Here is a 470-nt window from a genome sequence, read left to right as displayed (position 1 = left end):
TTTTCACGGCATTCTTTAACTGTAACACACACCCCAGAACATCACTGCTGTTCCACTTGGGTCCTACTGCGTGGATCACCTGCTGGTATGGGAGCTTTCCTGCTTTCGAGATGGTGGCATGGCCAATTGCAATCTTACCCTTTTTCTTGACTATCCGGTCACAGTCTGCTTGGAGCTCAGGTCCCGCTGCCTTTGAAAGAGCAGCAGCCAGGCCCCCACTGAGACGGAGGTCCTCATTTGCGGCATTCACCACCACTTCAACAGGAAACCGTGTCAAGTCGCCTTGCTGTACAATCAGCGAGACTCCAGGGGCCAATTCTGTCCGACAGGAGCACTTCTGCCCATCACTGCCACCTCCCTCCTTCTTTCCTTCATTCTGCAGTAGTTCCACAAAACAACCAAATGACCGTACCTCACGTTTATAATACCATGGTCTATCCCGGAAGAACTGGCTGGCTCCTGGCTTATCA

The 470-nt window shown here is 51.9% G+C and overlaps 1 protein-coding gene across 1 annotated transcript; it reads right to left on the bottom strand.

Moving 5' to 3' along the window:
- Positions 1–4: 4 nt before the first annotated feature.
- Positions 5–466, bottom strand: LOC106724653 (poly [ADP-ribose] polymerase 14-like; the record flags this gene model as incomplete). The annotated part of the gene is made up of 1 exon (XM_014533025.1): positions 5–466. A coding segment is annotated over one exon (462 nt), but the record flags the coding sequence as incomplete, so codon positions are not given.
- Positions 467–470: the final 4 nt, after the last annotated feature.

This window comes from Myotis brandtii, unplaced genomic scaffold (assembly GCF_000412655.1).
Source record: "Myotis brandtii unplaced genomic scaffold, ASM41265v1 C40961756, whole genome shotgun sequence".
Lineage (NCBI taxonomy): Eukaryota > Metazoa > Chordata > Mammalia > Chiroptera > Vespertilionidae > Myotis > Myotis brandtii.
This window is presented reverse-complemented; position numbering and strand designations above follow the sequence as displayed.